This window comes from Podarcis pityusensis (genome assembly GCF_964106645.2).
Source record: "Podarcis pityusensis genome assembly, chromosome: 5".
NCBI lineage: Eukaryota > Metazoa > Chordata > Lepidosauria > Squamata > Lacertidae > Podarcis > Podarcis pityusensis.
This window is the reverse complement of record NC_138032.1, coordinates 2585757-2598732: the sequence shown is the minus strand read 5'-3', so window position 1 is coordinate 2598732 and position 12976 is coordinate 2585757. Positions and strand designations below refer to the sequence as shown.

The 12976-nt window shown below is 47.3% G+C and overlaps 1 protein-coding gene across 3 annotated transcripts in view; it reads left to right on the top strand.

The window, feature by feature from the left end:
* Positions 1–12976, top strand: part of LPP (LIM domain containing preferred translocation partner in lipoma) — a 295201-nt gene that overhangs the window by 198303 nt on the left and 83922 nt on the right. For all 3 annotated transcript variants that reach the window (XM_081007502.1, XM_081007503.1, XM_081007504.1), the window contains one exon: positions 7681–8337. In XM_081007502.1, the coding sequence (XP_080863628.1) occupies positions 7681–8337 (657 nt within the window). The remainder of the gene's footprint in view (positions 1–7680; positions 8338–12976) is intronic.

The following is a 12976-nucleotide window of genomic DNA, read 5'->3' as shown; positions in this document are numbered from 1 at the left end:
CTGCACAAGCTGCTCACGAAGACTGTCGGAATGCTGTGATGGGACGATGAGCTGCTTGTGTGTAAAATCCTAGTCCCTCAGAGTTTGGTCCAGTTTGCAAACCTCTGTCTGTAACGGAGCCCCTTAAACATGGCTCCGTCAGTCGCTGGCAGATTCCGACAGTGGTTGCTTTCGGAATCGCTTCCAACATAAAAGCTCCTTAACGGAAACACGTCTTCTGGACTCTCTGCGTGACAGTTTCCGGCGAGGAGTGGGTGTCCCTACAGGAGGTCCTGAAACCTCCCCACTGTTTTCGCTGGAAGTGTCTCTGAGCCATCCCTCCAGCTCCCTTTCCCTCAGCCCAGCTCCTCTCCCCCTACTGGTTCCCTCTTCAGCTGCTGAGTCTCTCCCAACCTGTGTGAGCCCTTTCACTTCCCTTCCTTCCGATGGCAGTTCCCTGACATCCGGGTATAAATAATAATTTATTATTCTTCTTCTTCTTATTATTGATAATAATAATAATAATAATAATAATAATAATAATAAGAATAAGAATAATAATAATTTATTATTTATACCCTGCCCATCTGGCTGGGTTTCCCCAGCCACTCTGGGTGGCTTCCAACCAAATATTAAAAACACAGTACAGCATTAAACATTAAAAGCTTCCCTAAACAGGGCTGCCTTCAGATGTCTTTTAAAAGTCAGATAGTTGCTTATTTCCTTGACGTCTGATGGGAGAGCATTCCACAGTGCGGGCGTCACCACCGAGAAGGCCCTCTGCCTGGTTCCCTGTAACCTCGCTTCTCACAGGGAGGGAACCGCCAGAAGGCCCTCGGAGCTGGACCTCTGGGCAGAATGATGGGGTGGAGATGCTCCTTCAGGTCTACTGGGCTGAGGCCATTCAGGGCTTTAAAGGTCAGCACCAACACTTTGAATTGTGCTTGGAAACATACTGGGAGCCAATGTAGGTCTTTCAGGACCGGTGTTATGTAGTCTCGGAGGCCGCCCCCAGTCGCCAGTCTAGCTGCCACATTCTGGATTAGTTGTAGTTTCTGGGTCACCTTCAAAGGTAGCCCCACATAGAGCGCATGGCAGTAGTCCAAGTGGGAGATAACCAGAGCATGCACCACTCTGGCGAGACAGTCTGCGGGCAGGGAGGGTCTCATCCTGCATACCAGATGGAGCTGGTAGGCAGCTGCCCTGGACACAGAATTGACCTGTGCCTCCATGGACAGCTGTGAGTCCAGAATGACCCCCAGGCTGCGCACCTGGTCCTTCAGGGGCACAGTTGCCCCATTCAGGACCAGAGAGTTGCTATGTGCTGTGCTCAATTAGGGCCCCTCTGGGTTTCTGGGGGTCACACCTGTGCCATTCCTCCTGCCTCCTGCCCAGGAAGGACCAGATGTGCTTACATGCTCGTTTTCGGTTTCCGCCAGTGCTGAGTCACCGACACAAAAGCAGGGGTGGAAACGCCTTGCATTTGCAGAAACATGTATGCTTTCCAGAGAATTCTTTCTTCCACCCCCACTGTTTCTCATGCATTGTGAAAAGAAACTGTTGTTGAAAGAGAAAACGGGAATTTTTTATTCAAAAGTGGGACACTAAGTACATGGATGGATGAATCTCCCGATTTTGGTTTCTTCCACATCTCAATATCCGTTCTTTTTCTCTCTTTTTTAAGTTCCTCCAAAATCCACCAGCATTTTATTTATCCATTCATTTCGCAGGATTCATACACACTGCAGGGTTTTAGTTTTTTTTTAATAAAAAAAAACTAAACTAAACGAAGCCAACCTCTCAAAGCACTTTACAATGAGAGAGAAAGAGGTGATAAAATTATGGGTAAATGCAGTTAAAAGCAACCATTTGCAGCATTGAAGTGATTTTTAAATGAATTAACTTTTAAAAGTTGGCTAAAGCCTAAGAACAGATTAAAGCACACATCAACACTAATACAAGGTAGAGTTGTATTTTTTTAAAAAATGGTTTGTTTTTTTAAATAAGAGCCAAAAAGGGTACAGCAAAGTCACCTGCCTGATGTCAAGTGGCAGGCAGTTCCAAAGTGCAAATGATGCACATATTTTCACCTAAGGTACACATTTTTGCTTAAGCATTTTTCTGAGTTTCTAAGTCAATTTTCTGAGTTCACTCCGCGTATTATTTCAGAAGGTACAGATCAGGCAGACGGCAGAAAACATCTGTAGGGATTAAAAAAGGGATTTTCAGTGTGTGCGGTTTAATGCCGCCAAATTTCTGAGCCATCCTTCCCTGTGATCGTATGGCCTCCTTGCTGTTTGCTAAGACAAGATATTGCAGGGAAAGGCCTTGCTTGTCACTGGTTTTGTTGTGTTTCAAAGTAAGACTTCCTATTTATTTAACCAGAATCTAATCAGCTGCAACCGCTGTAATGGCGCTCTCCAAGCCAAACATAGACAGTAGAGTAGAGAAGCTTCATCATGTCAGTTATCTTCATTTTCAAAATGTTTTGCTGTGGTTAACAGTTGCATTCAGAACTAAAAATAGGAAATGGCAAGATGGAAATTAAAACCAAAGTAAATATCTGGCTGAGCCAGCCTCGGTGATTATGCAGTTTGTAGGGTCGAGTGCCAGGTCTTAATTAAGTTTCTCCCCCCCCCCCCTTATTGATTTATGCTTCATTCTGATTTATTCCTCATAACATTTGTTACTACGTCTCTTTCCCCTGTTTATATTGCGAATGACCTGTGGTTAAAAGCAATAAATTTGAACCCAACTGAGTTCTATTATTTGTGCATTTCCAGCTTCTGAGGACATCTGTGCTTCTGAATTGCTTCTTCCCACCTAGCCGGGAAAGCAAACAGCGGCAAACCAGTAAACATGTAACCCCAGGGTCATCCTGAGGGCCGGATTTAGGTTTGACGCGGCCCTAAGCCTCTGAAGGTAATGGGGCCCTTTATATGCCCAGCTGTCCTGGACAGATCTCAAGCCATTTGCACATGTTGCCCTGCAACCAGTCCATGCAGAATTTGTGGTTGTTGTTGTTGTTTAGTCGTTTAGTCGTGTCCACCTCTTCGTGACCCCCTTCCACTGCCTCCCGCAGTTTGGTCAAACTCATGCTGGTAGCTTCGAGAACACTGTCCCACCATCTCGTCCTCTGTCGTCCCCTTCTCCTTGTGCCCTCCATCTTTCTCAACATCAGGGTCTTTTCCAGGGAGTCTTCTCTTCTCATGAGGTGGCCAAAGTCTTGGAGCCTCAGCTTCAGGATCTGTCCTTCCAGTGAGCACTCAGGGCTGATGTCCTTCAGAATGGATAGGTTTGATCTTCTTGCAGTCCATGGGATTCTCAAGAGTCTCCTCCAACACCAGAATTCGAAAGCATCCATTCTTCGGCGATCAGCCTTCTTTATAGTCCAGCTCTCACTTCCATACATCACTACTGGGAAAACCATGGCTTTTACTATACGGACCTTTGTTGGCAAGGTGATGTCTCTATTTTTTAAAGATGCTGTCTAGGTTTAGACACCCTAATTTCTGGGACATGATTTATAACGAAATGAAAAAACTTTCTAAATACACCTTCCCAAAGAAACCAGAGGCTTTTTTTTTGCTAGGGATAACAGGGGATGAATTAAGAAAAGAGGACCACAAATTATTTATATACGCCACGACCACCACTAGGATTCTAGCAGCTCAAAAATGGAAAACCCAGGAAATCCCAACTTTAATGGAGTGGCAGATGGAAACGTTTGAATACATGTCGTTTTTGGCGATTTCCCTTTTTAAAAAGCCCAAAAACTTACTATTTTTGGCCAAAAAAAGGGGGGAGGGAGCTCAATAATTTTGCCCATAAAGGTTTTTTGTCCGGATTTTCACATTTTTGAAATATGGCAACCCTAATGAATCTGAATGCTGGGAGATTCAGGAGAGATGAAAGAAAGGACTCCTTCACACAGCACAGAGTCAAACTACGGAACTCCCTGCCACAGGAGGAAGGGAAGGCCACCAATTTGGATGGCTTTAAAAGAGGATGAGACAAATTCAAGGAAGAGGAGAGGGCTATGGATGGCTCCTAGCCAGAGGCAACATTGTTCCTGAATGCCAGTTGCTGGGAACCCCAGGAGGGGAGAGGGCTGGTCTTGTGTTCGAATCCTGATTGTGGCTTTCTCATTGGGGCAGCTGTTCAGCCACTGTGAGAACAGGATGTGTGACTAGATGGGCCAGTAGCTTCACCCAGCAGGCTGTGGGGTTTTTTTTTATGTTCCTGCGTCCTGGGATTCAGTGTGTTGGCCACTGTCCACATAGGGACGCAGCTATCTCACGATGTTTGCCTCGTTCCTGTTGCCAAAAAAACCTGTGTAATTTATGTATCCAGGGAAAGTGTGCATTAAAAATATATGTCAAGATAATGTACAAAAATGCATTAGAACGGGCAAAACAGCGTACAGAAACCTGCTGATTAGGACCAGGGCGCTTTAAAATGCTAACATTTCCATGAGGACTTCTTTATTTTGAAAAATATGGAAATGTGGTCAACTGATTGGAAGAATAAAAAGGTAAAGGGGCCCCTGACCAGTAGGTCCAGTCATGGCCGACTCTGGGGTTGTGGCGCTCATCTCGCTTTATTGGCTGAGAGAGCCGGCGTACAGCTTCTGGGTCATGTGGCCAGCATGACTAAGCCGCTTCTGGCGAACCAGAGCAGCGCACGGAAACGCATTTTACCTTCCCGCCGGAGCGGTACCTATTTATCTACTTGCACTTTGACGTGTTTTCGAACTGCTAGGTGGGCAGGAGCAGGGACCGAGCAATGGGAGCTCACCCTGTCACGGGGATTCGAACCACCGACCTTCTGATCGGCAAGTCCTAGGCTCTGTGGTTTAACCCACAGCGCCACCAGCGTCCTGATTGAAAGAATACAAGGGACCAATAGAAACTCAAAGGAACAGACCCAATCTGCCTCTCTGCTATTTGAGAGTGCAGGCTGATGCCAGGAGGACTGGGGCGGTGATGTGCACAGGCCTGAATTCTCCTCCTCGCAAATATCTCCTGCACCTAGAAAGCCAGCATGTCAAGGAGACGGGCAGCTCACAACCCCTCTTGCTAGATTCTGGTTTTCTGCAAGGAGGGAATGTGTTTGCACGAGCTGTTCGGCCCAGGCTGACACGCAAACACACACAGCTGTGAGAACAAATAAAAGGATGTGAGGAATATTTCAGGGTGCAAACCTGTGCCTGTTATTTCCTTGTTGCTTCCTCCAGCCGCACCTTTCTTGAGATGCCTCCTCCTCCTCGCATTAATCCCTTTCCGTTTTCTGAGCACCCCCATCCCAAATCCCTCTGCCTTCAAGTTTGGCTCTTTGACAGAGGCTGCTTTGTTCTGCCTTAGTGAGATATCGATTTTTTTTTCTTTTTAAACATCAGTAGCCGGCAATGCCTTTTAGCTCTTAAAAAACACATACAAAAAGACCTTCGTTTTTCTTTAATGTGGCTTTATCGCCGGGTTTAAAGCAAAGGTGAGCCAAACTTTCCCCTGCATCTAACACCCCTTTCCTACACCACCACCACCCCCCCCCCCCCGGCTCCAAAAACTGCTCCCAGGCAGCGGAGGCAGAGCTTGATCTCTCTGTAGCTTGATCTCTCCTTCCTGCCAAATCACTTTTTCTTTTTTGCAGATGCAACTTGTAAATGAAAGCAGGGAGGGAAATTAACCTGGCTTAACCTGGATTTTATTTTTATTTTTTTTACCTTTCTCCCAAAAGTCCAAAATGAAGACATCAGCGCTGAATGGTGTTTCAGGAATTTTTAGCAATATAAAAGAAATTGTGCCAACAAAAAAGGAATGGCAAGACAAACTGTTAGAGTCTATTGAACTGGCTAGATTAACAGAGGCAATTAGAGCTCACACTAGACAAGAGTTTCAAAAAGCATGGGGGAAATGCAGAGAATACTTCACGAAACAGTGCCCTAAAATACATACCTGGACTTGTTTCGATTAATGTCTGCAGGAGACTTTGTGGATATTTAAGTTATAATTAGAAAAATCTTAATAATTATTCATAAAGGAAACAGCTTATAAGAAGTAAATAAGGAGGCCAAATATAGGATAAAGGAAGTCTTTTATTTGGTTGTTTGTACTGTTGTATGTTATGCTTATTGTATGTTATGTTTACGTTTAATGAGGGTGGATTTCTGTATTGGGCTTGTGGGGGGTTTATGTTATGTTGTAAAATTTCCAATAAATTTTTTAAAAAAGAATGGTGTTTCAGGGAATCACAGAATCTTAGAATTTTAGAGTTGGATGGGACCCTATGGGCCATCTATCCCAAGAGATGCAAGAAGCATCTCAAATATAATTTAATCCTGGGGTTTTAATGTCTGGGGTGAGTGGCGACTCTAGATGGGAGGAAATGTCCACTTTTCCCTACTTACAACTAATTATACCATCGTAGCTTGGAAGTCAAATGGAATCCATTCCGGAAGTCTGGTTCAACTTCCGAAATGTTCGGAAACCAAAGCGCAGCTTCTGATTGGCTGCAGGAAGCTCCTGCAGGCAACCGGAAGCCATGGAAGCCCCATTGGACTTTCAGCTTCCGAAAATAGTTCGAAAACCGGAACACTCACTTCCGGTTTTTGATTGCTTGGGAGTCGGAACGTTCGACTCCCAAGGCGTTCGGGAGCCAAGGTACGACTGTATACAGTGGTATCTCGGGTTACATACGCTTCAGGTTACAGACTCCGCTAACCTAGAAATAGTGCTTCAGGTTAACAACTTTGCTTCAGGATGAGAACAGAAGTCGTGCTCTGGTGGCGCAGCAGCAGAGGGAGACCCTATTAGCTAAAGTGGTGCTTCAGGTTAAGAACAGTTTCAGGTTAAGAACGGACCTCCGGAACGAATTAACTACTTAACCCGAGGTACCACTGTATATATTTTATTTTTCTTCCCTTTGTTAACTGGTTCTGTCACCCAGGAGAAATGTATAAAATAGGACCCATTTCTACTTTTGGACAGTTCACTGATCTTTAGATAGCCAAAGTCCAGTTGCAGGAACTCATGAATGATGAATGAAACTTTTTTTGCGTCAGCCATCAGCCATAGCAGCAAAAGAACATTGCAATATACACAGCACAAAAAGTCAGTGATAGAAAAAACGGTTTAGGGTCCAGAATCAGCAGTCAAAGAGTGGATCTTATTCTGATTGCCCCAGAATAAGATCTTTGGTTGGGACCTCATGAACAAGGCTGCTCTTAAGCTCTCTTAGCTTGGACAAAAGGTAAAGGTAAAGGGACCCCTGACCATTAGGTCCAGCTGTGGCCGACTCTGGGGTTGCGGCGCTCATCTCTTTTTACTGGCCGAGGGAGCCGGCGTACAGCTTCCAGGTCATCTGGCCAGCATGACAGCCGCTTCTGGCGAACCAGAGCAGTGCACGGAAACGCCGTTTACCTTCCTGCAGGAGTGGTACCTATTTATCTACTTGCACTTTGACATTCTTTCAAATTGCTAGGTTGGCAGGAGCAGGGACTGAGCAACGGGAGCTCACCCCGTCGCCGGGATTCAAACCGCCGACCTTCTGATCGGCAAGCCTTAGGCTCTGTGGTTTAACCCACAGCGCCACCCGTGTCCCTAGCTTGGACAAACCAGTACATAATGGGGCAAATCTTCAGGCGCAGGTTATTCCTGACCCAAATTAATGGTCTGTTGCTGGTGTCTCTCTTCCCACATGCAGGGCTCTGGGATTCCGGGCGGATCTCCCATCGCTACGCCTCCGATGGCCACCCCGGTCACTGGCCACAAGCGCATGGTCATCCCAAACCAGCCTCCCCTGACGGCCACCAAGAAATCAGCATCCAAGCCCGGCTCTCAGCCCATCCCGGTGACCCCAGTCGGCACCTTGAAACCTCAGCCGGTTCCGGCGTCTTACAGCACGGCTTCCACCCCAAACCGCCCGACCTTCCATGTGCAAGTGAAGTCGGCCCAGCCGGCCCCCCACTTCCAGCCACCAGCCCCCCAGTATAGCAGTCTGGCCCCCAACCAAGCGGCTCAACCCGCGTCTTCTCTGGGTCCAGGGCCCTACGTGCCGTCTCAGCCCCGGGCCGCGGATTATGGCTACGCGCCCCAAACCGCCCCTCACCCAGAGCCAAGCTATGGGTACGGGGGCCCCCAGGGCCGCTACCAAGAGCCGGCCTACCCCGGAGGCTACGGAGGGAGGACTGGCTCGGATCCATCCTACATGCCGCAAAATGCCTGGAAGCCGGAGGCGACATACCCTTCTCCCGGGTCTGCAGCCCTGAATCCCACAGGGCAGTACCCGTCGTCTGGAGCCAAGAAAACCTATATCACGGAACCGGCCACCGGGCCTCAGCCCCCTCTGCTGCAGACAAAGGTAAGAGGCAGCGTCCGACCCCGGCGATGGGTGTGGGAAACGGGGAAGGGCATGGGTCTTGATTCCCACGGGCAGGTGGAGCTGGTTATTGCATTTCTGTACAGTCATACCTCATGTTACGTCCGCTTCATGTTACATTCTTTCAAGTTATTTCCCGCAGCGACCCGGAAGTACCAGAAAGGGTTACTTCCAGGTTTCGCCACTCGCACATGTGCAGACGCACAAAATGACGTCACACGCATGTGCAGAAGCAGCGAATCGCAACCCGCGTGTGTGCAAACATGCTGCTGAGTGTTGCGCTCTTTTCATGTTGTGAATGGGCCTCCAGAATGGATCCCGTTCGCAACCAGAGGTACCACTGTATTTCGCTTCACACGTTCAGAGGCGCCCCAAAGCGATTCGCAAGAAGACAGCGTGACGTGTGAAACACATTCGGATAATTAGTAATACAGCAGTTATTTATTTATTTGTTGACTTATTTCGTGAAATTTAATAGGCTGCTTGATCTCAGAACCCTCGAAGCAGTTCACAAGAAAAGACAACACAATCCAATTATCAACAGGGAGAATTAGCAACAACAATGCAAAAAGTTAAGATAACAATAGACTAAAAACAGATTTAGGACTTTCATCAACTGTCTAAGCATCTAGGTAGGCTTGTCTAAACAGGAATGGTTTCAGCAGGTTTCTGAAAAGAGTGCAGTGAAGGCACTTCCCTGATGTCAATAGGCAGGGAGTTCCAAAGTCTAGGAGTTGCCACACAAAATGACTAAGTTCTTACAAATGTGGAAGAGGTCTTACGCGGCCCCTGTAGAGGTACAAATTCCACCGACTGAAGCGGTCAAGGGGGCAAATGTTGGGTGAGATGATATCGTAGGCAAACTGGTCCTGAGTTGCTAAGAGCTTCATATACTAATAACAGCATCTTGATCTTGATCTGGTAGCAGATCACCAAGCCATGCAGATCTCTGAGCAGGAGTGTTATATGCCTGTCAGCCCTCCCTCCTCTCAGCAAATGTGCCGCAGCATCCTGCCCGAACTGCAGCTTCTGGTTCAAGCGCAAAGGAAGCCCCACGCACAAATCCAAACATGCAAATACAAAATATTAAAAGAAAAGTAATCTGAAAGAGCTCCAAATATCCACAGTTGGAGGCAGCAGTGCTTTTCAGGACCAGGAAACCGCAGGGCAGGAGTCTGCTCTTGCGTGTGAACCTTGCTTGTGGGTTTCCTGCAGGCAACTTTTTGGCCTTTTTGAGAGCAGGATGCTGGACTAGATGGGCCTCTGGCCTGATCCAGCAGCTGCTCTTCTTATGTTCCTAACCCATGGTCCATATATAAAGCGAACCCCTTTCCACCTCTACACTTCTATGATTCTAGAAGATTTACAAGTGGGATAAACTTTGGAGAGCCCATCCTATTCTGCGCAAACAAAGCCGCCAGCAAGTCTTGCTGTATGATTTAGGACCAGGTGTGGCTGTGTGTTGCTTTTACCCTTGCAAACATTGTTTTCGGAAGACGCGCTTTGCCTGCCCTTTGGCAAATCAGGGATTTCCATGTCCGTCTTAAGCACTTGCAGTCACCCCCATCTAACCAGCAGCATTTCGGTGTGCAAATTGGAATTTCCATTTCCACCTTCGCAGGCTGAAAACATGTTGCTCCTTTGATGCCACCGTGAAAATGTGTTTTGTATGTGCGGGTGATATGAATAACATCAGCATTGGGAGGGGAAGGGGTTTTTTTGCAGACCAGGTGCACACACCTTGCATGCACCGAATCATCACCTTGCCATGTGCCCCGGAGTGTCACCCTGCTCCCCTGTGCCTCTGCTGTGCTTGCTGTCCTTCACTGGAGGCTTTTAAGCAGAGGTTAGATGACCACATTAGGGATTCCTTAGTGGTGATTCCTGCGTTGTGGGGTTAGACTAGATGGCCCTTGGGAACCCCTTCCAACTCTACAATCCCATGACTCTGTGCACAGGGTTGCTGGAGCTCTGCAAACAATCCAGCCTGCATGAACAAAAGGCCTTAGTCGGTCCATGGGAGGTGCTAAGCAAACTTCTGGTTCCAGGTCAAAGGGTTGCATCTAAAGTTTTGACTGTGGCTTTCCCAATGGGACAGCACCCCCTCAGAGTTGATTTTGGATTTCTCCTCCTCTTGAGGAACGCTTAAGCAGCTCTGATGATGCTTAACACAGGGTTGCCTGCACTTCAAGCAGATAATTCAGCTAATTAACTCAGTGTGTTCCTGGAGCAGGCGAGGGCAGAACCTCTTCGAGAACAGCAAGACAGCAACTGAAACCCGCAGCTTTGAAGTGCAACCTTCCAGACCCTTGATCATCTCAGTTGCCCTCCTCTGCACACCTTCCAGCTTGTCAACATCCTTCTTAAATTGTGGTGCCCAGAATTGGACACAGTATTCCAGGTGTGGTCTGACCAAAGCAGAATAGAGTGGGACAATTATTTTCCTTGATCTGGACACTAGACTTCTGTTGATGCAGCCTAGAATAGCATTAGCTTTTTTTGTGGGTTGTTTGTGGGCTAGCAATGTACTGCACATGAATGTGCAAGAGGCCCAGTACCTGGATGCTCCTTTTTTATTCCTCTTAACTTAACTTTGGGACAAGCCTTCTTTGGATTCATCTTTCCACTTAGCTGAGGAATCAGGAGTGGTCTAGTTGGAGCCACAAGCCCTAGAAGAACTCTCTGAAGAGTCATTGTTAGTTTTCTTTGATTCTTACATTTTTCATATGGATGCAGATATAAAATCTAATATTTCCTGCCCTCCTTCTTGAGGCTCCAAGCAGCTGACAGACAATGTTGTTGTTGTTGTTTAGCCGTTTAGTCATGTCCTACTCTTCGTGACCCCATGGACCAGAGCATGCCAGGCACTTCTGTCTTCCACTGCCTCCCGCAGTTTAGTCAAACTCATGCTGGTAGCTTCGAGAACACTGTCCCACCATCTCGTCCTCTGTCGTCCCCTTCTCCTTGTGCCCTCCATCTTTCCCAACATCAGGGTCTTTTCCAGGGAGTCTTTTCTTCTCATGAGGTGGCCAAAGTCTTGGAGCCTCAGCTTCAGGATCTGTCCTTCCAGTGAGCACTCAGGGCTGATTTCCTTCAGAATGGAGAGGTTGGATCTTCTTGCAGTCCATGGGACTCTCAAGAGTCTCCTCCAGCACCAGAATTCAAAAGCATCCATTCTTTGGCGATCAGCCTTCTTTACGGTCCAGCTCTCACTTCCATACATCACTACTGGGAAAACCAGAGCTTTAACTATACGGACCTTTGTTGGCAAGATGTTGTCTCTGCTTTTTAAGATGCTGACAGACAATAGCCTGCATCAAAACTGTTTCTGCTGCAAATTTCTAATAAATCTCTTTCCTCTACGCCAAATCGTCTTTGTTCAGCAGTTCAGCTGCCAACTTCCTTTGCCTTGGACAGATTCAGAGAGGAGAGGGCCATTGGTGGCTAGTAGCCACGATGGCTATGGTCTGCCTCCACATTTGGAGGAAGCAATGCTTTTGAGTCCTAGTTGCTGGTAATGGCAGGAGGGCTCTTGTGCAAGTGAGCAGACAAACCTGTTGGCCAGCATTCTGCCAAGATGCTCTTGCATTTCTGATGCCCCCAAAGGGGCAGAGGAAAGAGGGCATCTGGCCTTGCAGATTCTGATTGCTTTTTAGAGCCAGCGTTACCGAAAACCAGACATTTTCAGAAGGCATTTCCTTGCATAACGAAGCCGTAATAACGGGGAGTGTTTGTCCTGTGGGCCTTATTAGGCCCCTTCCGTTCGATGCGCACAAGCCATGATTTGTTTTTCCACTTTCCTTTCGGAAGCCTTGTTACCGAGATGTGCAAAGCGTACCTCCTCTCATTTCCCTAGCAATGCCAGCACCTCTCGCCGAAGCCTGCAATTAGACGCTTTGCAGAATAATAGGGCTAAAAGGGGAATGGCAGGATCTTGTCTGCGGCCTCCAAACCGACCCCATTTGTATAAAATTATACGGGAACACAAAAGATTAAGCGCTCGCTCCGGTGCGCGGATGCGCCCTCTCAGACCAGCCGCTGCTCACGGTCTTTTTTTGGTAACAGAACACTTTGTACTTTGGAGATAATTGACTGTGGAACATAACATTGTTTATTCAAAAGCAGGTCACACAGAAGAGAGCCTCTTGCCACGCTCCTGCCTTGCACCTTGCCTTTGATGCCCATGCAAATTCATGAGCATGTGTGCCTCCGTACAGCCTAATATATAGAGAAATATATATATTGTTTTAAATCACACATGCGATTCAATTTCAGCCTAAGCTGGGTTTGCAGTAAGGTGGTGCCCAGTGCTTTTTTTTCTGGGGGTACGCATACCCCTAAACATTTTTTGAACCTTTGTACAGTACTTTGTCCATTTACTGTATTTATATCCCCGAGTTGAACTAGAAAATGGTGGTTTTCTTGAGTCAAAATGAGAGTAAGGTAAAGGGACCCCTGACCATTAGGTCCAGTCATGGCCGACTCTGGGGTTGTAGCGCTCATCTTGCTTTATTGGCCGAGGGAGCCGGTGTACAGCTTCCGGGTCATGTGGCCGGCATTACTAAGCCGCTTCTGGCGAACCAGAGCAGCACACGGAAACACTGTTTACCTTCCCGCCGGA